This window comes from Dipodomys ordii, unplaced genomic scaffold (assembly GCF_000151885.1).
Source record: "Dipodomys ordii isolate 6190 unplaced genomic scaffold, Dord_2.0 Scaffold132, whole genome shotgun sequence".
In the NCBI taxonomy this organism is placed as follows: Eukaryota; Metazoa; Chordata; class Mammalia; order Rodentia; family Heteromyidae; genus Dipodomys; species Dipodomys ordii.
In genome coordinates, this window is record NW_012267348.1 from 2,432,664 (window position 1) to 2,456,532 (window position 23,869).

General features: G+C 40.5%; 2 protein-coding genes across 2 annotated transcripts in view; one reads left to right on the forward strand and one right to left on the reverse strand.

Moving 5' to 3' along the window:
• Positions 1-23,869, reverse strand: part of Cacna2d3 (calcium channel, voltage-dependent, alpha 2/delta subunit 3) — a 935,068-nt gene that overhangs the window by 131,835 nt on the left and 779,364 nt on the right. The window lies entirely within an intron of this gene.
• On the forward strand, positions 217-23,086 carry Lrtm1 (leucine-rich repeats and transmembrane domains 1). Its single transcript, XM_013030715.1, has 6 exons — positions 217-249; positions 8,988-9,041; positions 10,919-10,991; positions 16,603-16,810; positions 16,946-17,202; positions 22,577-23,086. The coding sequence occupies exons 1-6, from the start codon at positions 217-219 to the stop codon at positions 23,011-23,013; spliced, it is 1,062 nt and encodes a 353-aa protein (XP_012886169.1). The 3' UTR covers positions 23,014-23,086.

Consider the following 23,869-nt stretch of genomic DNA (forward strand, 5'->3'; position numbering starts at 1 on the left):
CCTTTAGCTTTTTAACTCAAGGCTGGCACTCTACCACTTGAGCCATGGCTCCAATTCCAGGTTTTTGGAGGTTAATTGGAGATAAATGTCTCATAGACTTTCTTTCCCAGGCTGGCTCTGAACCAAGATCATTAGATCTTAGCTTCCTGAGTAACTAAGATAATAAATACACATTTTTCTAAAAGGAAACGGATCCTGTGAATACTGCCTGTGATCATGGATCGTTTGTACAACTTCCAGGTAAATCAGGTAGGTATGCTGAAAGATATCTCTCTTTCCATTTCACCATGTTGAAGTTTCTCCTATGGTAAGCAGTTCCAACCTTTATTACAACCCAATATATGCAAGGTAAATTACAGAACTGTGTGGTAGGGATGAGGGAGGCCACAGACATCCATTTTGGAAGTTTCTGCCCCAGGTCTGAGAGACAATCATCCTGGCTTTTAACTTTTTGTCCTTTTCCTCTAAAGATCAAAAGCATTCATGTGAAAACTCATGGTTAGAATTCTATCCTTCCCATTAGCAGGAAGAAATGATTACCTTAGTAAAACAATCCAAGTACTACAAACCATTAAATATTATAGGTTATCTTTTCTTGTCACAGAACACAGTGGAAACATGGGGTGTTATGTGGGGAGCAATGCTAGATATTGAAAAACCTAAATGTCATCAATATTTTATTTTCTGCTCACCCACATAATTCCAGCATTATAAAAATGAAGAACAATGAATGATGGGGGGAGCAAAGACAGACAAAACTGTAGTCTCAAAGCTCCATGCCTACGCCAATAAGTAGTTTGAAAATACTGTCTGCCAGGATCCATATGTTTTCTGCATGTGTAAGAATACTCTTACACAGGGGGCTTACTTCATAACTGAGATTCTTTTTCATTTAATTCAGTCATATTAGATTATGGGGCTGATTATGATCATATCCACAAATCAGTATTTTAACAGAGTTTCCATGGAAACACTATATGCCCCTGTTTTTTAACTTTTTGGACAAGGCTTTGCCTGTTTAACAACTTGAACAAGTTTGACGAGGACAACATGTTTTGTTTAAGTTACATTAACTGGGGCCAATATTTCCTAATTGCATTACCAGGAGAAACATTCACAGCATTACTCGTACCATGGAAAACCTCCCCGAGTCCAGTGTTCGATTTGCTTTAATCAGTGAAGAACAGGAAACATACGAGGACCGCCTTGTCTTATCAAGTTTTAAACGTGTTAACTGGTTTTAAATCTGTAGAATAATCTGCCTTATTAAATGACAAAGTTAGTCTTGTTAAGAGGATCGGCATTTATGGCTGTATCCATTTATTTCTAAAATGCAAACACACAGATACCTTTTGGCTTCTGCTAGAGGTGAACTCATACTACATGAACGTATGCCCATATGGCTTCAGAAAAATTCAACTGAAAGAAAACCTCTTCTATCAAAAAAAAACCCATCAATAATAATCCTTCTCTTAAAACATAAAAAAATCAATAATATTAAGGAAAAAAATCAACGGTGATGTCCAGGGAAACATAAAAGAATATTTTGTTTGTTTAAGGTTTTTAGGCATTACAACCAAAGACATTATTTCCAGTAATGGACAGTTTGGGAGCAGCCTGAAGTAAGATTTTGAATGCTGTAATATATACATAGATTATGTGTGTGTGTGTGTGTGTGTGTGTGTGTGTGTGTGTGTGTGTGTGTATGTAAAGATGTGGGGGGAGGTGGTTTGCAGACTGATGTCAGAGTTCACCCTGACAGCCTATAAAACATATGGCCTGAGGTTCTGTGAGATGTCTGTATTTGAAATACTGGTGGAGCTTAATAAAATATCATTGAGGAATGGTTTAATTTTTACAGCATTAGGCACTGAGGCAGTAATTTGAGTGGAGTGAGCTGTATTTTAATACATCAAAGTATACTATACTACAGGGAAGTGGAACATATTTTTAAAAGATATATATGCTCCCTATTCAGAGTTACTTGAGTCAAAACCTTTTCTGAAAGAAGGTAAATAGAAAACAGTTCCAGTCTCCCAGGGCTACCTGGCTTATATCTTTTTTTTAATATGTGCATGTTCCAAATCTTAGCTAACCTGTTTCCAGGCAACCGCTTTCCTGGGATGCAGGGTGGTGGATGGATCCTGGGAACCTACCTGGTTTGTACCTTCCTAACTCTAGATATCCTTGTTCTATGCAATGACTGTGGGGTCAGCCCTGTCACCCCCATCACCTGTTGCTCTTTCTGAAGGTTATCTACTGGACTAGAGCCCAGCACTCTTCTCTGTGCACCTAGAATTTCTTCATGTGAAAGGTTTAGCCACTTCACCATCTTGCAGAAGAGTCTGGATGCTCTAAAGCAAACATGGCAAGGGACTTGATTCTTGAAGTTGTGCAATCAATCATCTGGGGTGGTAGGGCCAGTGGATGCCTTGCTTCTCTTACCATGCCTCTACAAATCAAAGGGATTCTCTCCTCTTTTCCCACCGATGAAGAGAGGGTAACCTACAGAGATGGCCGTGGCAAGTATGCTGGATATCTATCTGGCTGATGGCACCATGATGGAGGATGGATCAGATCAATGTTCATTCTGTGCACCAAGTTGCCTTGCTTTCCTCACCTATTCTAGGATGCTCTCCCAGCTTGTGGCTACAGGATGTGGACAGTACTTCTCCCCTTCTCCCTGTGGTGGTGGTGATCACCCCCACAAGCATTGTGAAGGTCTCATGGAGGAAGGGGGTTATCTTTAGGTGGGTGATTTCCACCAATTCGGCTTCCTCTGTGAGAGTCTTCTTTTGTTTTCCCCCAGATGCAAAAGGGACTGGGAAGAGTAAGCTGAGATAAAAGAATATAGTACTTCAAAGGCTTTGAAGTCAGGCAGATGTGGGTTCAAATTCCAGACTCTACCACACACAAGTCTCTGATCATGGGCAAGGCAGCCAATCTCACTGTCTGCTTCTGTTTTTGTTTTTGTAGAACATAGATGGTAATAGCTACTTCCAAGCATTGCAGAGGAGTAAGCTGATGACTTCCAGGTAGAACTCCTGTGTCTGAACCTTCTGAGTGTTCTATGAGCCTGAGATACTATCAACCCTGGTGATTCAGGGACTAATGGTGGTCAGTGAGAGCAAAGTAAGTTTCTAGACAGAGAAAGAAGGAAAGAAAGGATAATCTGTTTTCCACCATCTCAAGTGGGAAGCTGGCTCTCATGTTCCTGTTGGTGTCAGTTCCCTGCTACTTTCTGGGATTGTCCTCCTCTGCTTCAGCCAAATCATTTCTGGCCTGACATGACACACAGGAAGCCCATGGCTGACCTGCCACTGTAGAAAATCCCTGGCAATAACAATTATTTATATGTCCAAATTCAAAAACATAGACTGCCGGAGAGGCTATACCCAGACTTTTCTGGAATCATGTTTCTAGTGCAAGTCCTAGATTTCCTGTATGAATGCATGGACCACAATTTAACTTCTTTTTTTTCCACAGGCCCTAAAACTTTGTTTCTCATTTGAAAATCATTTAAAAATAGCTACTTGAACTATTTTTATCACTATAAAAATCACCATAGTCATGAGGATAAAAGGTGAAGGCACTGGGCATACACTGGATGTGGAAGTGGAAGGAAGAGCAAGTTCAGCTAGCTGCTTCCTAAGCCCCACTACATGATTCTTGCCTCTGGATTACAGATTGTAAGGGTATTTAGGTTAGCCAAGTTTGCAAGTTGTAAGGGTAGAGTTCAGGAATGAGCACTAAGACCATGTTAGCATGATACATTGGGATATCTAATGCTGTCTGTCTTAAGTGCTAGAATGGAAAGAATTCTGAGGCGCTGTTTGGCCCCATAGGAATGCTGAGCGAAGCCTCAACACACTTCAGTGGTTGCTTCTGCGGCGCATCACATCCACACTTGCATATGCAGGCTTCATGGAAGGGAACGTTTTGCTCCACTGGCAAAGTCCCTGCAATCAGGGCTGGCTGTTCTTTGACCCACACTAAACACAAGCACTAGTGTACCAAGGAGGACAGTTACTCTGTTCAGATGTCAAAGTACACAGACACTATGGAAAACTCAGGTCTGATAAATATGTACTGAGGCTCTGTAAGGCAAATCTTCTCTCCCTCCTCCACAAATGAGCCAGACAACAGCATCCCTCTAGTTGTGTGGGATCAAAGTCATGTGTACCTCTCAAAGTACTGGCAACATTCTTGTGAAGTCTTGAGAGACAAAACTTGCTCCCTCTTTCTCTTTTTTCAAATATTTTCTTTCCTTTCTTTCTTTTCTCTACCAGTCTTGGGATTTTAACTCAAGGCCTGGGCACTGTCCTTGAGCTTTTTATGTCAAGGCTAGCACTCTACCACCTGTGCCACAAGTCCACTTCCAGTTTTTTTTGGAAGCCTATCAAATGCATAGCATGACATTGCCCTTCCCCCTCCCTGCAGTCAAATCTAGCTCTTTCTTCAGAGTTCAGCTTGAGTATTACATCTAAGGGATACCTACTCTAAGTTCTTATCTCAGGTTTCCTGATTATGTATTCTTCCAGTACCATGGATCTCTCTTCTTGGTACATTTTATGGCTGTGATTTTTCATATATTTATGGTTCTACAATGAATGTATTATTTCTATATTGTAGAGATAATCTGGACTGTTAATATAGCATGTCAGAAACACTCAGGAAATGCTCCTTCAACAAAGAAATAATATACAATATGGAAAGCCACAATGAGATTCCATCTGATTTCCATATGAGGACGCTTGCACCTTCTAGACACATTTAAAGCACAGGTAAGTAGAGAGATCAGCTTCTAGAAAATATCCACATTGCTCATGCTCAGGAATGTCTTAGTTGACTTAATAATATCTCAGCTCTTCAACACACACACACACACACACACACACACACACAACACAACAGGACACAAACTCTATTCCAAGGCCTTGCTGGTAGGAGCAACTAGAGGCCACGGACAGAAATTTATAAACATCAGCTGTAGTGGGGAGGGCATCCATGAGTTTATTTTCTCCTTGGAGACCTCATTAGAATCACAAATGAAATGTTGACAACACATGAAGGAGCCTGCTTGCTTGTTGAACACAAATGTTTCCACTCCTATCAACCTCCAAGCTCTGATAGTCATGCTTCATGATGAAAGCTAAACAGCCCTGGGGAGATCACTGCATGTTCTCTTTAATTATATGGGGGATGGGGAAGAGGGCCTCCTACCAACCAAGGACCAGACTGGGAGAGATCAAGATCAGCAGAGAAACCTTAACAAATAACAGCAGGGGCTTACAGTAGGTGGCCCAGTGTGGAATTCTAGAATTAAAGGAAGGACAAGAACTTTGCTGGTGAATGCATGAGAATGGGAAGCTGACCTTCCTCAACCTGGATAGAAGCAGGGCTTTTATTTGCCTACAAAGGTCTCAAAGCACAGTAGTATTTGCCTGACACCAACAGTCAGTTCTTCTTTGTTTGTAGAGCTTCTTTGATGACAGGCAGAACTTTGTAGAGCACAAACTAGGGAGAGTGCAACTGCTTCTAGGCAATCACACTTCACACAGTGAGGTCTGTCTACAGGCAAAATTTCCTTTGCTCTTATTCCAAGAACATTCATGCAAGTAAATGTTTACTTAATATGCCATATTGACACAATAGAGAAGACTCTAGCTAAGGCAAAGGTATTCGGATTCTTTAAATAATAATTTAACCTGTAAATTGGGTCCAGATGATGAGATTAAAGACCAGAGAGGTTAGATAACTCATTCACTGTCACACAGGCAGCAAATGTTGTAAGCCTTAGAGTCTAGATGATTTCATTCAGGGTTCCATGGATTTAACAGAGATACTGTTCTGAAATGTAGTTGTAATAGAGCTTAAACTGAAAAAGCAGAAGCTCAAGATGTATAATTGTTAGGTTGCAAGGTAGAGTCCTCTTTGGGACAACTGTTTTTTTCTAGAACATTTTCAACTATCTAAAAGGTAAGAGATGGTAAATTTTAAAAAGAAAGAAGTCACAGTTTTATTATTATATCACAATGTACATACACTAAGCTATAACTTACAAATGTGAAACATATATTATAATCTATTACAGAAATGGGACTATCATATTGTAATAAAAGTACAAAGGCCAATAAAAATTCACCAAGAAAAACATAAAGCACGCATGTGTAACATGAGTAAACAATCAAATATGAACACAAATTTGATTCCAATTTATATGCTTGGGGCAGGGACAAAAGTAGCCAATCAGAAGATCTAAGTAAAACAATGTGTCAATTTGAGGCCCTGGCCAGGCTTTCTAAGCTGCCATGTTTCTTAAACCTTTTGTTTCTTTCATTAACTTTATGCCCACAGCATCTGCCTATGCTTACTGCACCAGCCACATGAGCTCACTAATTACCTTTAATCATACTTATCTGAACTGCATCTTTACTTCCACAGACATCTTGTGTACAGGAGAAAAGTGCTGGGAGGCTGTGGTTGGAGACAGTGGAGGAAAAGTCTTGTTTTCTCACCCCTCCCCCACCAACAAAACATTAGTCTGGTTTGGCCTCTGCTGCTTTTGGAAGTTCCTTAGCAGGACTTCCTGAGAACTGGTTCCCTTAAGAATTGGATAGGGTTAGAGAAGTCCATCTCATTCAAATATGGCATGTAGACTTTCCATGAGAAACAGGTTCAAGGGGATAGGAAGATCAGCATCAATCAATCTAATAAATTAGTGCACTTAGCACCCTAAAAATCCATTAGCCAGGCCCAAAGAAGCATAGGTCCCATGGTTTCCCTTATTTGCAATAACTAGTATATGTCTGAGACAAGCAGAAATGGTCAGGTAAGTTGATGTTAGGCAAAATGAACCCCAAGATAAGGACTCAAATGGTTTTTCTTTCTTATTATTGTTTCTAACATATTTATAAGATGATTTTTTTTATTGCTTTGTATGTCCCTTCCCCATGGTATAACACCTGTTTTCACTGTATGATGTTGGTATAATTTGGGGAGGAGAAGAGAAAAAAACAAATTGTTTAAATAGGGATACAGGTGGACCCATTGCAACAATGAGACATACAAGACATTATGTCGAAAAACGAACTTAACAATTTAGGCGGTGGGGAGGGGGGTGTAGTTGTGGAGATGGGAGAGAAGGGATGGTAGGGGAAAAACAAAGGAGGAGGCAACAATGCTTGATAAGAAATGTACTCATTACCTTGTTCATGTAATTGTAACCCCTCTGTACAGTATTTTCACAATAAAAAACCTATTTTTTAAAAAAAGCAATTGAACATATCTTGACCACTGCCCTCCTTAGCTTTTTTTTTTTTTTTTTTTCAAGCATTGCAACCTCCTCCTTTTTTGCCCTTCACATCCCTTCCCAGCCTCACCCTTCCCCCCCCATCCAATCCTCCCCCCACCCCAACATTGTAAAGCTCGTTTTCGACATGACAACTTGTACTTCTCATTGTTGCAACAGGTCCACTTGTGTCCTTTAACGACTTGTTTTTCCCCATCTCCTCCACAAGTTATACTGACATCAAATATAGTGAAAGCAGGGGTTATACTGTGGGGGAGGGACATACAAAGCAACAAAGAGATAATCTTATAAATGCATTAGAAACAAATGCATGAAAGAAAAAAAACAAATATATATCTAAGGGTTCATTTTCCTAACATCACATTATCTGACCTTTTCCACTTGACTCATACATATACTAGATATTGCAAATAAGGGAAACCATGGAAGACAGTGGCATGTATTTCTTACCCATAACTCCCCTGATTTTAGTTTGGGCACCCTAATTCATTATTTTATCAGATGACTTAAAGCCTGCTAAAAGGACTTTAAATTACATTTTTTGCCCATATTTTCACTTTATTAAAAGAGCAAGAAAAAGGAAAGGGACTGCATATATTCGTCCTACCTTCTCATTAGAGAAACCATATGGCACCCTTGAGTCTACAATGAATGGCTCAAAAGGAGACTGGCTCCTCATTTCCTAAGTAAGAATTTGCAGATAATTAAATGCAGCTTATTGGCAAAAGAAGTGTTGTGTACGTATGTGTGTATATACACATACATGTATGTATAAATATATAAGTATAAAGACCTTAAGGTCTGAATGTGGTAGTGCACACCTGTAATAATCAGCAGAGGGAGGGGATCACTGTACAAGGCTGGGCAAAAGTTCAAGACCTTATCTGAAAAACAAGCTAAAAGCAAAAGGATCAAAGGTGTGGCTCAAGCAGTAAATCATTTGCCTAGCAAGCACAGAACACTTAGTTCACTCCCCAGCACTACAGAAAATGACCGTCAGGCATGTAAATAAAACTATGGGTTCTCTGCTATTGTACTGAACATAGGTATTCACAGACTGTGCTTTAACCATGCTGAAGACCTGAGAGAAGTGATTTAACTTCTCTGTGCCTCATTTTTGTGATCTATAGCAAAAGTAAGAATAATACTCTCATTCATTCAACACTTAAATAATGAACCTACTGTGTGCATATTGTAGAAACAATGGGCAGAAGAAAGACGGCACTGGAAGGTTAGAAACTTATCCCCTTCAAGTGAAATAATGCAAATAAAATGCAGAACAGAGACTGCTATTGATCTTTGATACTGATGTGTCCTCTTCTTCCATGGAATATAGTTAAATTACAATTCCCAGTCTCTTTTGCTGCTAGTCACATCCTCAGCCAACTGATAATAGAGGACTCTGAGAACCAAGAGGAATCGGGGCACTGGATAGAAGAAGCCTGAGTCTCTGAATGACTTCTTGGAGCCCATTTCCCTGCCAACCTGAAATTGAATTTGCCAGAGCTATAAATTAGCTGTTGTTGTGTTAAGCCATTGAGATTTGTGGGTTTATTAACAATAGCTAGCAAAACTTGAAGCAAAACAAATTTGTAGCGAGATCTGGGATATTGTATGTCCTAAATAAGTGATTGAAATTTTAAACTGTATTTTGAATTCTCTGGCTGTTTCATAGAGTAAGGGGAGGAGGTGGGATGAGGATGAAGAGAAGCTGGAAACAGAGGAGAGTGTAAGGTTAGGCCAAAAGAAGACTGCATTCAGGAAGGAAAGGCAGGCCCACAGGAGGTGCAGCTGTGGGGAGACAACACATGGAGAGATTGGGGTTTATGTAGGTAGAGGGCGGGGAGGAGGAGGGGCCACGGCAGCTGCGGACCAGACCTCAGAGCCTGGAAACCTCTTATGGTCCTCAGGACACCTGACCCCAGAGGTCCAGGATATGATCTCAGAGGAAGGGGAAGTGACTTCGAAAACTGGAGAATCTCAGTCACCTGGGTTATGCAGGTGCTGGGCAGAGACTTGTAGGGATGGACACCTGGTCCAGCATAGAAAGCAAAGCAGGGAGAGGGGTCTACATGCAGCTTTACCCAGAGAGAAGGGACCATTTTCCCAGGTGGACCTAACAAAGAGAAAGATGAAGAGGGAGATAGAGAGGAAAAAGGGAGAGAAGAGGAAGGAAGGAGGAAAAAAAAGGAAGGAAGAAGAAAGGGAAAAAATAATACCGAAGTCGGTGCACACTTTATAACTAGGTACGTTTAGCTAACCAGAAACCCAGGGAAATATTTTCACCATTTTCCCACATGGCTCCAAATACTGAACTTCCTCCACAGCCAAATAAAATGGCTGTATAGATCCGTGATGCCCAGGGCCGCCTCCCATTCTCAAGGGTTGCAGCTGTCACAGGGCCTGCTGTCTTGCCCCAATTTCAGAACACAATGGCGCAAGCTCTGGATGGGCACCCACGGACAGGAATAGGGAAGTGTTCTGTCATGATTTTACTGAGGCAGATCTTAAATCTGGAAGGAAAGCCCATGTTTGTTATAGGTCTTATGGCATGCAGAGACTCTGTGGCCCAGAAAAACAGATGCTAGTCCTGGCAGTAATCCTCTTAGAGTGAGTGGAGGTGAACTCTAGGCATGCTATATCGATATTATACACAAAACTCAGCCACTGGAGGAGAAACTATTTCAATAATCCAGTGGGTGATAGGTGATTCTATCTGCACTTAACAAAAGTCAGTTCTTACCCTTCATATGTTTTAAATTACAAATATAAAATGTGTTGGTTGTAGCAAGTTAAATATATGCAGAGGTACAAGTGGAAAAGTTAATAATCAGCTCTATGAGTTCAATGACTGCCCTCCTCAAACCAACACACATTGGTAGAGTTAATTTCTCCACCTTTAACTTTTTTGGAGGCAGCACAAATATATATATATATATATATATATATATATATACATATATATTATAATTGTTTTGTTTTGCCTAATAATTTAGTATAAATCTCCTCTCAGATGAGTACATTCAATACTACTTTATTCTTTTGAAATAAAACTTCCCAGAAGACAGAGCTGTTATCGGTTGGGATTCAAAACATTATCAATTTTAAGAGTTAATAATGGCTGTTGATTTATTTTTTAGTGGAAAGTAAAATGGTCACTATATCAATATACGCTACTTTAAACGGGCAAAGAAATGTCTTGTAAGGTAGGAAGTATTTCAAACATTGTGTGACAAGAAGCAGAATATTTCTCTGAGGTGAACCTGAAATTACTTCCTCTGGGAGTCTTGGGGTACTCTTGTCTTGGTGCCTCGCTGTGTGAATCTTGGTAGGGAGAGGACTTCCCTGAGCAGACATTCAGCATCCTCTCTTTGGGTTGCTTTTGGCATGCACAGTCGTCTTGGCACCTCTTGGACCTGGCTCATCTGACAGGAGAAGAGGAAGGCACAGCCAGCATTAGCATGCAGGTCACGCATCCTCTCTTTGTTCTCTTGGCTGGGGTCAGATGGAATGAATCAATCAGACTCTGCATCCAAAGTCCTTCAATGTGTCCCAGGGCCTCCCAGTCCATGTGTGCTCTGCCCATCTTTTAATTGCCTCTTTTAGAGTCAGCAGGAACAAACAGAACTAAAAGGAGCCCCTTGGGGCAGTAAGCAGCTGCTCCCAGGAACCATCTACTGTAAGGGTTCTCTTTGTGTTCCTGGGGAGTTCATGTTTTAGGTGGGAGAAGCTAGTTCAGACTCTTTGAGGCCTAAGAATACACACTGCTAATATGAAATATCACTTCCGGTCAGTTGCTCTACCAGACCAGACACACTGAACAAACAGCACTTTGTCCTCCTTGAAGTCTACTGATTGGAAGCTAGACTCAGAGACCCAGTGATTTGCCTATGACCACCCAGCATTAAGGTACAGGCAGCTAAAAGAGTACCTTATTATTATCCACATCCTCTGGCTGTATCTGAAGGTATCTTTGATCCCCTACTGTTCCCTGCAGGTATCCTGGCCTTCCATACTCAATTGTGCTGTCAATAAATGGATTTTATTTTTCAGATCTCTTGAGTTAAACAGACAGACCCTAGATGGGTCCTGCAAAATACAGCTAAACTAATTTTACTATAACCCAAAGAAACCCTCGGAGTCCCTGTCTGCCTAAATAGGTAAGCATGGTACCTTTTAGTTTGCCTCATGCTTTCTCACCAGAATGGATCTATCTGTCTGAGAGAGAGGTGGGAGTTGGAGGCAGCATAGTAGAGCAGCAACAGCTTCCTAGATGGTAGGATTCGCAGGGACTGCAAACTGTAGCCTGTGGGCAGATCTAGTCCTCTACATGTTCTTGTAAATAAAGTTATAGTACAGGTATACACATTCATGCACAATATCTCTGGCTGTTTTTACATATCAGCACAGCTGAATAGTTGAAACAAGAGGCCATATGGCTCTCAGTGTCTGAAATACTATCTGACCCTTCCCCAAAAACATTTACTGATCATTGGGAAAGACAGAATTAGAGAGTCATAGAGGTAGATGTGTAACTTTCTAGTTCTTAGAGGGACTAAATTCATAGATTTTGCAATGTCACAAGGTAGTAATGACTGGATAATGAATAATAGACATATATCAAGAATGATTGCTATTATTAAATTATGTGTACCTGAAACAGCTAGATAGAAAGACAAAAAGGGACTTTTAGCTGTTAGTACAATTTAAATGGTTCTTGGTCACCTGACCTTCTTTGCTACCTGCACCTAACTTTCCCTTGTTTATCTGTGATGCTCCAAAGATGTCAATGAGTAAGACAAAAGATAGCAGGCCAAGAAGACTTACAGGAGGCAGGCTTGTGTGAGATGGAAGGGTGTTGGCCAAAGGAGAAAAGGATCTCCCGTAAAGAACAGAGTAGCATGAGGAACACGGCATGGGCCTCTCCTGCTGTCCAGTCATGGTTGCCTTTCCAGGACCAGACGCTCATTCATCTTGGAAGCATTCTCCTGGGGAATTGTGAACATTCATGAAGACAATAGGGACCACGGCAAGTATTGCGTTATTTAATCCTGGGCACCATCTTATAAAAGATAGACTACCATTATCCGCATATGAGAGATGAGGCTCTGTGTAAGCAAATTGAATCTAAAACCCACACTTGACTAGTCGCCCAGTCATACTTCCTGGACCTGCCATGTCTGGCACATGTTGAACTGCTGCAGAAGGGCCACTTTAGGTACTCAAAGTTCATCTCAGTAAAGGACAGAGGATTTGCATATTCAAAGAAATGGTTCCAGTCTCTGGTGGGAAAGTTCTTAGAGGATAGTCACAGTTCATTGGTGCCCAATGCTCACAGTGGAGAGGGTGTGTGTGGAGGGGGGAGTTTATTGTTTTATAGTGAAAAATGAGGCAAGGAGTCTGAACCTGCACATTGAGAAAATAAAGCCAGATTGAGAAGTATTTCCAAGTCATACGAACCTAAAGGTCAATTTGACTAGGGAGCTGGCGGCAGGGGGGAGGGATGAGCAAGCAAGCAGCTGAGAAGTATCTGTGGCACCAGGGAGAAGGGGGTTGTGATGTTCACTAAAAGAAACCATGGCTATGGATTTCAAGGCATCAAGACCCTGTCAACACAGCTAATCCCCACGGATGTTGGCTGAATAAGCCCTGGATGACCAAAGACGTGCACTGTGGAAACCGTGTCAGCCTCCAGCAGGCCAATTTGTCCTCATATTACACACTCTGTTGGCTCTGTTGCTAGACCCCCAGACTGAGGAGCTGTGTTGCACGTCCCCCACCCAGTGAGGGTTGACACAGCACGGTTAATAAGTCAACAGAATGCAGAAGGCACGACCGGATTAAGAAGGCCGTTTTATTTTGGTGCCCTGGACTTCAAGCAGATTAAATAATCAAAAAGGCCGAGCCATCGGGGTCATGTTTGAATGCTACAGCTGTTCTCCAAGGTCTGACAAACATTCTTTATGTGGTTTGCTGTCTGAATAGGAAAGGCAGAAATGATCTCAGGGAGGCTGACACTCTAAGAAAGAAGCAGGACACAATCAAAAGATCTTATGGAAACTGACCCAAGCCAGATGGAGACTAGGGGACAGGCTGTGGTCTACTGAAATCGACAACTGTTTTCCGCATCAAAGAAAAGGACAAGCAAGATTCACAGAAAGAAAATGAAAAGTTTGCCATGTCCTCGGTTTGTTGATCTGCGGATTTAATAAGGGTGGGCTTCGTGTTCAACCAAGATGCTTGCTTGTGGAAAATCAGCCATGAAAGGTGAGCAGGGATGAATTCTCTCTCCCCTTATTGAAGTTGCTCACAAAAGAGAGGGAGGGAATCCCCTCAAAGGTGTTCCTGGGAAATCTGTTTTCAAGCTGTCTTTCTGAAAAGCTCAGACATATATAAAAAAAAATATCTCTGGATGGGAAGATTTTTGTTTGCCATGTTGGGTGCTGTGGAAGGAGCTGGAGAGAAATGTATGTAGCCCTGATGTGAATATGTGCTTGGCATGTCACAGGCCTTCATAGACAACATGGTATTTGGAGCTGGAGTTCATATACTACTCCTTTAGGGTCAGGGGAGAAATCAAAGAGAGCACTAGCTCGAATCTCAGATAAGCTTGTCATTAATAGTACAGAGAAGATTCTGCGGATGACACATTGTCCAGTTTAGAAATTGGTTTACTGCAACTAATTGATGTGTGAGTACCACAGCTAGAGTGAAGGGGGTGCCAGGTCATTTCTAAAGGGAAGATGTTTTGGCTTTGAAAGGAGTCATTTAGATATTTGTGAAACTAATAGAAAGGGGAAAAATGAGGACTGTACTCTTATTTCAGAAAGAGGGAGGGGACTGTGCTGTCTTTGAGCTAAATTAAATTGAGTAGCAACTCACTGGAAAGGCTTGACACATGTCTGTCCCATAGGCCCATGACACCCATGAACTAGAAGAAATCCAGGAACAAGGGCAGAGTGAGATCCAGGGCATTCTACAGATGCATTCCTACTCTCCCTATTGAAGGCCCCAAATAAACAACTTCCCCAAAACTTCATCATGAGTAAATTATTCTGTGTTTTGAATATTACTACATGGCCTTGTGAATTATTGTTCCAATCTAACAAAATGTCCTTGACAGATGTTTGACATGTTTTGATATTCAAACTCAAGAAAAAAGAAAGGCATGAACAACAACTTTGTAGGGGTAATCTAACAGTATCTAGGATACCTCAATCCCCTCTGAGACTTAACAAGGAGACCTCTTTTGATTGCAAGAACTCTCTCCCACAGGGCTAAGGAGCTTGAACCAAGATACTCTTATCTCTTGCATGTGTAGTGAGGAAAAAAATAAAGTAGCTCAAATGTAAGATAAATATCAGCTTGACATGGTCCCACCATGCAATAGTCTAGTAGTTAAAAGGGAAAATGAATTTTCTTGTGGCCTTGTAGACAAATGAGTTTTGAGTTAATAAGACAGACTGAGAATGAGACATGATGATTATGCTTAAGATTTTTCAAAAATCTCTATGCAAATCTGTATGTATATGTGTGTGCATGTGTGTATATATATATGTATATATATATATATATATAGACAGAGAAATAGAAGGAGAGAAAGAGAGGGAAAAAGAGGGAGAGAGAGACAGAAAGAAAATCTTACTTGGTCTATACTAGGATGTAAACAAAAATATACTTATGGCTCTGGAAGCAGACTGGATTCAAATCTTGGCTCTACTATCTATGTGACACAGGCCAGTAATTTAGATTCTCTGTGTCTTACTTTCAATACCTCTAAAATGATAAAAATAGTCACATTTATACAGTTTTGAGAATGTGTGTATGTATATATATATATGTATGTAAATGTATACGCATATATAAGAGAACACATACTACGTAAGTACTATTTATTGATGTATCTATAACTATTGCTCTTAGCATGTATGGAGAGATACATCAGGAGTGGAGAGGAAAGGAGACCCATGTCAAGAAAAAAAGTGACAGGCACTAATCAGAGAGTTGAGTTAAATCACAAACACATTGAAGGGAGTGTGATAACAAGTGGATGGCTGGAACACTGTTCTAGGAATGTGGAAGCGTACTATCTTTTAAAAAATATTTTAGATATAGTATTTATTGGAGTTGCTTTCAGAAAAGAAGTAAAAATACCAAAAACTTTCCTCTTACCAGGAGTTTTTAAGAAAATGAAACTAGTTTGTACAGAACAATTTCATAAGCAGCATAATTCTTATCTCCTCATACCTATGCACAGAGGCAGAACATTAACATATTTAGACCCTTTGATTGAAGACAACATTTATAATGGCATAAAATATAATTACTATCAATCGTGCCTAAAAATTCCAAATTAACAGAAAACAGGCTGCTATTCAGGCAAAGTGTGAGTTAGTATAAGTAAAAGAAGCAATTCGATCAACCATGTTTTAGCAGAATATTAAAAATCTATATTTAAGCTTTGTTATTATCTTATTCTTAATATTTTTCTGTACCTGAGTTGAAAGGAGCATAATCAAAGCATGGACACCAATTATACAGCTAGGATAGGCGCTATAATAACACCAGTTTATAACACCTGCCCCAGCCAATACAGTAACCAGTAGCTGCATGTGGCCATTTAAATTGAAATTAAGTCTCAGTCCCCTGTTTGTAGTTGTCATATTTCAGGGACTTGGTAGCTAGTCATGGCTAGTAACTCCCACATTAGACAGCAGATAGAAGAATATTCCTACCATTACAGAAAGTAATGAGCCATGCTTAATAGAACTCTCTGGAGCATACCTGACCAAAAGATGTAAATATCTAAAAATCTTCTGCCACTCTCCTACATGTTAGAATCCACAGAATTCAGTTGTACCCTACAAAGAGTTCCCGAAAGATCTTTTTTGCCTTTTTAGCTGATATTGTTAAGCTTTCCACCATCTGATTGCTGAAGCACCAGAGTATCTTTTCCAAGGCTGCTGACAATAGCCAGCACAGAATTTTGTAACTGGAACAAATGTGCTCAGTCCATCTTGCTTCTGCTTAAAAAGGTGAATAATGAGGCAACAATGCCTGATAAGAAATGTACTCATTACCTTGCTCATGTAACTGTAACCCCTCTGTACAGTATTTTCACAATAAAAACTTATTTTTTTAAAAAAAGGTGAATAATGCAGGTGGTAGAAGGTGTTACCTGCTCAGAATTGCCCTGCCTATGAATTCAAGGGGTGTATGGGGGGAGACAGGAAGGTATAAGATACTGATGATTCCTCATACACCAGGCTCCTTATCCCATTCTGTCCTAGGTTTGCTGCTGCTGCTATTTTCCAGCACGATTTTCCTGCTCCAAGGAGTATGTGACTGCCCAGAGAAGTGCATCTGTCACCCATCCTCAAACTCTGTGGACTGTAGCAGCCAGGGTCTAGCTGAAATTCCTCCTAATCTGCCTCCTCAGACACTAATCCTGCACTTACAGAATAACCAGATCCATCAGCTTTCAGCTCTTGCATTTAGGTCAGTGCCACGACTCATAATCCTAAATTTATCCAACAATTCCCTTTCAAATCTGGCCCCTGAAGCTTTCAAAGGTCTTCAGGACTTGCAAGTTCTAAACTTAACTCAGAACTCCTTGCTTTCTCTGGAAAACAGACTCTTCCATGCACTCCCCCAATTAAGGGAGTTAGATTTGTCATCCAACAACATAAGTTATCTTCCTGCATCCCTGGGCAAGCCTTGGGAGAACCTAACCATGCTTGCAGTGCAACAAAACCAGCTTCAGCACTTGGATCGTGAGCTCCTGGAATTCATGCCCAGAGTGAAGCAGTTACTTCTCAAGGACAACATCTGGAAATGCAATTGCCACTTGCTGGGTCTGAAACTCTGGCTGGAGAAATTTATCTATGAAGGTCAGTATTGTCTCCTTAGAAACCCCATGTGGTATCACCAGCTTAGCATGAGCCTCTTTTATTCTCTGCATCAAGAAAAACAAGCAGAAGGAAAGGGGAAGTTTTAAGCTTTCTCACATCGATGTCATTTTATGGTGCAGCCCAAAAGGCAAATGTGCCATGCAGATGTTGGGGATCCATTCTTTTCCATTTGTATATTTATAACACACAATCCATTAAAATTATCAATACAGGCATATGATTGTGGGTAGCCTGTCTATATCTATGAATCTGATGCATGGAGATATAACTTCCTAAAGGAACAGAACATGAAGTCAGTTATCCAGGAATGATGTCCTCAAGAAGAAGGAACTTCAGTTGCCCACTAAGTAAACTCCAAAGTCTAAATTTCAGTCAGGGACATGGGTATCATTTCCTACTTTGTCTGCCTTTATTCATTTCACAACTATAAACTTTCCTGGAGATATTCTCTTTTGTGTGACAAATGCTAATGTTATTAAAATTGGGGATAGTAGTTACTATTTCTTTAACAAGATGCCAAAAGAAAAACAAGAGTATCCAGAATATTAAAAATGCAGGACTCTGGGTATTACCCATGGTCTAGCAAACTGTAGCACAAGGCCAAATCCAGCCACAGGTTTTTGAAAAAGTATTTTTAGAAGCAAAGTTTTACTAGATCACAGCCATGGCTTTCATTAAAAACTAAGTGGCTGCTTTACACTATAAAGTTTGAATAGTTGTGATAGAGACCTGAAGTTTATCATATTTACTATCTGTCCCGTTAGTGAAAACCCAGATTTCATTGTGAAATGGAGGCCAAGATATACTTATGACTTGCCCAAGATCACACAATAGAAACACAGAAGAGAATAGAAAGTATATGGCTTTTCGACCTTGGCCCAATATTCTTCAGTGATGACATTGTGCTTCTCTGAGCATCATTCATTTATTCATCTCTTTGAGTGCCTTTGATATGCCAGGTATTATTCCTGGTACTGAGAAAAGAATGATCAACAAGAAAATCCTTCTTGTAATGAAGGTTGCCTTGGAGTTCCAGAAATAACTTTTAAATAAGGTAATACATAAAGATATGTGCATTCTGATGGCAGAACTAAGAAGACAATAAAAATGTAGAGAAGTGTAGAGAGTGTGATGAAATAAGCGGCTCTGTTTTAGAAAGGATGAACAGGAAAGATCTCTCGTAGGAGGTGACATTGGTAAGCAGAATCATTTATCCAGGGGATAACCGAGAAAAATGACAGCAAGGTCTAAGGCCCTAATGAATACAGTAGCTTGGCTTGGTAAAGAACAAGAAACATTGCATCAGAAGACTACAATGAGGGAGTGGTGCAGAGATCAGACAACCCAACTAGTCAGGGATCAAGCCACATGGCAGGTGTAGAGCCAGGTTCAAGTGTTTGGGTTTTACTCCAAATGGAATGAAAAACTGCTGAGGAATTTTTTGTCCAAGGAACAATATGGGCTGATTACAATAAGAGGTCAGTGGGGATGATTGTTAAGAAAAGCAAATCAAAATTGTAGGATAAGAGCTAGAGTTGATGGAGAAGGTCATTTTAGTCAGCCAAGGATGAGTTGATGATGGCTCACACTGGGGTAGTGAAAAGTGATCAACTCTGGAAAATATTTGGAATATTATACTGATAGAAATGGCTAATGGTCTGGAATGAGGAATTCCATTTTCTTTAGTCTTGCAAGGATATGGGATAGATGGTGACACCTTTATCAGACACAGCATGTGGGGGGATGCATTCACATGTTCATTGTGAGCACATTGGTGTTACTATTAACTCTCCTTGGGGAGATGAATTGGTGGTTGTATATTTGAGCTCTGGAAGACATGACAGCTGCAGATCTGAACAGAGAAACAACAGATTCTGACTAGTTGCATTAAGTCTCAGGGAAGCAGGTGAGTTAACATAAGTTAAGGAGCTTCACAACAACCTAATAGCAAATAATATCTCACTAACTAGCCAACGATGTGGACGTTAACCAACAACAGCAGCCCCACAATGTGACAATGTCTTTCTGATAGGAGGTTGTGAATAAAACCACTTGCATCTGGAGGTGAAGCAGCTTCAGATATTGTGTTCTGGATTAAATTTTAGTCATAAACCAGACCATCACAGAAAAAGACTTTTCATCAAAGAACATTTCTTGATGTTAAAAAAAATCATTCCCAGGCCCAGGACATGAGAAGCAATGTGGGATGGGATACTGTTCTCTTGCTCAGCCACAAACTTGCTGGTGGTCTTTGGGCAAATTAATGCCTTTCACTAGTACTCAGTGTCACCAGATGGAGACTGACAGTACTAAGACCAATCCTGATCTTCAGATTGGATAATGCAGGTCACCATTTCCTTGTGGCAGAGCTACCAGAGCACAGATAATAGCTTTTTATAAAGGGGAAAATGAAATCAATTTGGGGGTAACAGGATCTGGATGTCACACAATGACTTGAAAAAAAAAATCCCCAAATAGATGCTAACCCTGGAGACAGTCTGTCTGATTATGCATGTATTACATAAAATAAAGGAGCAGATGTTAGTCAATAACTTTATAAACCCATGTGAACATTAAAGGTATTAGGTCAGGCTGATTTAATACACCAGATGATACTGGATCTCAGTCATACATGTAGCAAAAGTCAGAGTCTAAGAGCTTTGGAGGGAAGGTCTGCATTCTATGAAGTCATCTAGATAGAAGTTCCTTCTAGCTTGTAATACCACTGAGTTTTCCAAGTGGGCAATAGAGCACCACCAAAAGAGAACACAGTACACAGAAGATCATGCTAGAGATTTAGGTCCCTGAAAGTGAAAGTTTTGCTTCCACTGACCAAAACTCAACCCTATGGCCCCAGTTCCCTCAAGGAATGGGAAATTCTAGTCTTCTCGTAGGTCTAGGGCACAAAGATGTGCTTTAGTTTTTACACAGTAATGTCTCCTCTACAAAAAAGGCACTCTAATGACTCTTCCTCTTTATTCAAATGTAGACACATCATCTTCATGTTTATGATTAAATATTAAACATTTAGTGTAGGCTTGGAATTGTTCTAAATATTTGACACACTTCACCCACTTGAGTCCCCAAGGCAATTTTTGGGAGTGAATTTTATTATTACTCCTTTCCCCACTTTGCAGGAATCATGTTTTAAAGGATCTTTTTCCAGGATTTCACAAAATAATACGCACAATCAAATTCGAATCTGGTTTCTTTTCTGCAGGTTTAAAAGGTACTAGTGGTCCAATGAGGAACAGTAAGCCCTTGGCAAGCTAGAGTTTCCCACATTGTCCGCTGTATAAATCAAGAAGGGAGTAGATCTCTCGCATTCTACTCAGACTTGGAGTCAGGATCCTGTGACAGTGGTGGAGAATAAGATGTGCATCTTTGGTGAGGACTCAGATACACAGGAGTCTCTGGAGCTCTTGGCAGCTACAGCTCCTGCATTCCTGCCATGTCTCAACAGCCAATCTGTGAATTTCCTTTGTAAAGAAATTGTGGGCCCTAAGGTTGTGGATCTCAGGTGAATGCTGAAAAGCAAAAATGTGGGGCTGGAGAATGGCAATGCTGTACCTGAAGTGATTTAGCAGATCATCCTACTTCAGGTAGAAGGCAGCTATTGGAACTGCCTCACCCCTGGTAGGCAGCCTTTGTCCTCTGGTGGGAGTCTCCTTGGTTTGGTTAATTAAATGTTCATAGTACTCACAGCTTTGTTTGGGTCTCTCTAGCCTTCTCCCTTGCAAAAACCTTCCCAGATACAGAGGAATGTAAGGGCTTGGAAAGCCAGAGTTTTTAATTTCAGCACAGCTGGATGGTACCTTGGGCTCATCTTGGAACAGCCAACTTGTACCTTTTGGCTTCATGGAAAACCATGGCTTAGGAAATTCTTTTAAGCTTTTTAAATTTTTTGCTCTAAAGTTGGGACTCTCTTGCCTCAAAGGATTGCAAAAGAAGCCAAATGGTTCTCAAGAGATTCTGGTGGTGAAACTTGGAACAGTAGAATTCCAAAAAGGCACAGGTTGAATTTTGCCACTCCCACCAACCTGGGAGTGTCTAGGTCATGTTATAGCACTTGCACTGCAGATTAAGACAGAATGGAGGTGTGAGAGCATCCCCTAAACTCTGAAGTTCTTTATAAAGGCAGGTACCACCACCAAAGTGATCGATCACCTTTGCATGTGTCTTTCTGGTATAATCTCACAATTTACTTCCTGTGTATATCCAATATGACTTTGTTGGGTGGGGGTGGGGGGTTTCTTCCTGAATGTTCGAAGGAAGATGTTCATGGCAGCCACAGGTCTGAGCCACAGGTCATGGGGGTACAGGGGACTGCCCAGTTCAAGAGCTTTATTAAGGCTTTCTTGCCACTCTCCTGTCCTTGGACTTTCTGGAGAAAAAGAGGTAGAGAGACAGCAAGTGTAATGGGAAATGCTGGGATTGAGTGGGGTAAGGCTTCGATTGGGTATGGGTTTGTTCACTCATGAGCTATATAAATTTGTAAAAATAAAATAGCTGTTTCAGTAGAGTGTGAGGATTTAGCTAACAATCTTTAGAGAACTGTAAAGTCAGATACAAATCTGACTTTTTATGGTAGAAAATTTAGTAAGAGATATTTATTTTCCTGAAATCAAATGGTGTGAGTGAAGAATGTGAGTCTCTTTCTAGAAAGGGTACTGAGTACCTAAATTCCCAAGGACAACTGAAGTCTATGCACATGAGGAAATAAATCACTTTATAAGGAAAGGAAACTGCATTTGAGTCAAAGTAGAAAATGTTTTGAGACCTGAGGAAACCTGAGAAAACGTGTTAGTTATACTTAATCTAATCAACTAAACAAATAGCATTATCAAATCCTCAGATATGTACACAAAACACTCAAAAGACCTCTCCATTTAGTATCAGTGAAGTATTGGTCTTACACATAGGGTTTTTGTAATGAATGCATAAAATGGCAACAATGGACGGTTGTTTTGTACTTTCTTATATCTCCAATGAGAATTGAAATAAAAGAGTTCTTGTGTGCTAGGGTTCATAGGGGGCTACTGTACCCTCAATATAAGCCCCAACCCTCTTTCTTGTTAGCTTTTGCATTATTTTATCCTTACTTTTATGCCATGTAAATGAGTTCTATTAAATTCTTGGTCATAAACAATTTCCAATTTAATGTGTGGCATTTTTACCATTTAGCCAATTTAGAAATCTTAAAATCACAAAACATGGTAGTTAAATTCTGTGACTCCTGAGGAAGAAAAAGGTACTTTATAAATTCTATCTGCCTAAGGTTTTGTAGGCTGAGAATTTTGGAACTCAGTTGTATCAAAGGTCTGATGCCATCTTTTGTGTTTGTCTTTTGAAGGAGGAATAACAGATGGTGTCATCTGTGGGTCACCTGACACCTGGAAAGGAAAGAATCTTCTTATAATCCCTCATGAGCTGTACCAGCCCTGTGCTCCTCCTTCTCTAGATCTGGGGTACTCACAGAATCAGCAGCCTAACTCTGCCTATGGAGGAGAAGACACAAAGCCTCCTGAGAACCACAACTCAGGGCATCACATTCCCTTGGAGTGTGAAGCCAAACCCAAGCCCAGGCCAGCCAACCTGCGTCATGCCATGGCTACGGTTGTCATTACGGGAGTTGTATGTGGAATCGTGTGTCTCATGATGTTGGCAGCAGCCATCTATGGCTGCACCTATGCAGCTATTACAGCCCAATATCATGATGGATCTTTGGCCCAAACCAGTGAGTCTGGGAAGACAGGAGGAAAGGAGATGCTTGAAAGCTCAACAGCCTGAGAGCTTTCATCTCAAAGAGATCAGTGTAGGAGTGGGACCCATATGTTTGCCATTGTGATTTCATTCTGCTGCTTTCCAAAAGAAGGAAGAAAAATTAATATGTGTCTGTGAAAAAATAATTCTGGGAAGAAATTTTTGTTGAAGTGTTAAAAATACTATAGGTGAAATATAAATAATACTTGTACTCTGTGCCTGAGAAGTTATGACAATGATTCTCCATGGGGTGGCCATGCACAGAGTGTCATCCAGGTACCCTTCCCTGGATAAAGTTACTTTTGCAATGCAATAAGAATTCTAGCGTGCATGCCAACAGACATTCCTACAACCTTTAGGACACTCTGGAAAATTGCCTGAGTTTGAGTGTCTGGGAAGAGACTGGTACTGAAAATCTCTATAATTCAAGTTCATGCTACATCGTTAGATGTTGGGTATGTTACATATTTAATGGAAGCATCTGTTAGTTGGGAATTTCATAGCTTGCCACAAGAATCAGATTATATTTAATTTTCTAAATCAGAAAACCATTGGGGGCTTTCTAGGATACAGAGGAAGAGGAGGGTTCCATGTTTGGATAATGGAAATCAGGCCTGAGTTTGGGGGGAGTTTTTTGATACAAAGGTAAAGAACATACAAGCAAACACAAAGAGGATGGGGAACTGAAACTGAGGGCAGATATTACCAAAAGATCATATCCACTAAGTGAATGGAACCTTCTATTTATAATGATCAGGGCAGGAATGAATGTATGTTAGGCTGCAAGCAAGGTACGTAATGACTTTTGTGTTTCTGCATCTGCGTTCATAGTGTGCAGAGTGCATGGACTTCTACAACCACACCCACATATAAACACACTTGG

Bases quoted from the DNA above. Each gene is read 5' to 3' on its own strand.
- Lrtm1 (XM_013030715.1), top strand. From the start codon at position 217: ATGGATCGTTTGTACAACTTCCAGGTAAATCAG. The intron at 9,042-10,918 runs GTAAGGTTAGGC...TGCCTCTTTTAG, and splicing joins AGCTGGAAACAGAGGAGAGT to AGTCAGCAGGAACAAACAGA. The intron at 10,992-16,602 runs GTAAGGGTTCTC...ATTCTGTCCTAG, and splicing joins GCTCCCAGGAACCATCTACT to GTTTGCTGCTGCTGCTATTT.